This window comes from Macaca thibetana, chromosome X, assembly GCF_024542745.1.
Source record: "Macaca thibetana thibetana isolate TM-01 chromosome X, ASM2454274v1, whole genome shotgun sequence".
NCBI classification, from domain to species: domain Eukaryota; kingdom Metazoa; phylum Chordata; class Mammalia; order Primates; family Cercopithecidae; genus Macaca; species Macaca thibetana.
This window is the reverse complement of record NC_065598.1, coordinates 111,860,188-111,861,769: the sequence shown is the minus strand read 5'-3', so window position 1 is coordinate 111,861,769 and position 1,582 is coordinate 111,860,188. Positions and strand designations below refer to the sequence as shown.

General features: G+C 42.4%; 1 protein-coding gene across 1 annotated transcript; it reads left to right on the top strand.

Annotated features, from left to right (window-relative positions):
* The first annotated feature begins 244 nt into the window (after nt 1-244).
* Nucleotides 245-1,582, top strand: LOC126946630 (kita-kyushu lung cancer antigen 1 homolog). The gene is made up of 2 exons (XM_050777191.1): nt 245-491; nt 1,261-1,582. Exons 1-2 carry the CDS (start codon nt 417-419, stop codon nt 1,525-1,527), a joined length of 342 nt encoding a protein of 113 aa, XP_050633148.1. The 5' UTR covers nt 245-416; the 3' UTR covers nt 1,528-1,582.

Sequence of the window (1,582 nt, the reverse complement as noted above, 5' to 3'; positions counted from 1 at the left end):
ATATTTAAAATGGGAGCAGTCTTAAAATATTCTATTTAACCAATCCATTTGGAGGCTATACTTCTACCACGTTTCAGCTTCCCAGAAATCGCACACTTCCTCACTGTCTTTCACTCTCTTCTCTAAGGACCTGACGTTAACCAGGTGGACCGTTACTAAGTGCCGCCTGGTTTCCTGCAGGGCCGGTTTTTACGTCATCTTATTGTGGCGCAGAACCTCCGCGTGCGTGCCTAACTGTGAGGTCTCGCGTCCTCAGCAGTATATAAAGCGGGACAACACAGAGCATCCCAGTTGCACCAGGCAGTGCAAGACACATAGTATCCTGGCCTGAAGTATCCCAAATCAGGCTGACTAGGGGGCCTACTACCAGCTGAGGGGGTCCGCCCCGAGAAGGGAGAAGAGGCCGAAGAGGAACCATGAACATCTATTTACTCCTAGCGAGCAGCATTCTGTGTGCCTTGATGATTGTCTTCTGGAAATACCGCTTTCAGGTAACGGTGAATATGAGGGAGATTTGAATTAGATGAAGCTAGATAAGTATGTGGACTGGGGAGTGTGTATATGTAAGAGAGTAAAATACAGTAAAATGAGAGGTAAGGGGAGATCATCTCATTTCTCTTTTTCGCTCGAAGGAGCCCCAGACTTTTACCCCCTCACTTCCGCAATTCCTGTATTCTGACCAGTGATTCGACAGTTGTGGTCTCTTCTAAAAAGCCCCAAGTCCCTAAGTAATGTGGTCAGCTTTTCACTCATTGGAGAGGAAAGTGCAGTTGTCAGTGCCCATTCCCCACCACCATCTCCCACTTTAAGAATCTTACCTTCTCTCTTTCTTCTCTTGCATTTCCTCCCCAATGTGTCTGTTTGCTGATCTCGCCATCTTTATTTTAAGGGTGCTTTCCGGGCATTCACAAATAATTCGAGTGTAAATGTGAATTTTCTGGTGTTAAAGTCACAAGTGAAGTGCTTTTAGATAAGAGTCAAAGACAGGGTTCATATGTTTACCTACTAGGCTGCTCAGGAGATGTAAGGAAAGGATATGGAACTTTGGCACTAACGGCTACTTTCATAAATTTTTTTTCTCAGTCTGGTTTTGGAAGAATGTATGTTTGAGTTAATGTAGTAATTCAATACATTTTTAATCTCTACATATTAGCGGAAATCAGTTTATTTTGGTAACCAAGATTAAACAAGTTGTTTTTTGGTAGTTTGGAAATTGCTTAATTCGATAAACTACATATGTATAATTCCCTTCCTTTACAGAGAAACACTGGTGAAATGTCATCAATTTCTACTGCTTTTGCACTACTAAGACGCTCTTCTACTGGGTTAATTAACAGCAATACAGACAACAGTCTTTCATTCAACAACCTCTCGCGGGATATTTTAAATAATTTCCCACACTCGATAGACATGCAGAAGCGACTATTGGTAAACCTCAAGAGGGTGGAATACAAAATGGCTGAACTGGAATATATTCTAGTTAGCCAGGGTTTCAGAGGTGCATCAGGTCACCGGAAATCCACCTAAAAGCGTACAGGATGTAATGCCAGTGGTGCAAATCATTAAAGACACTTTGAGTAGA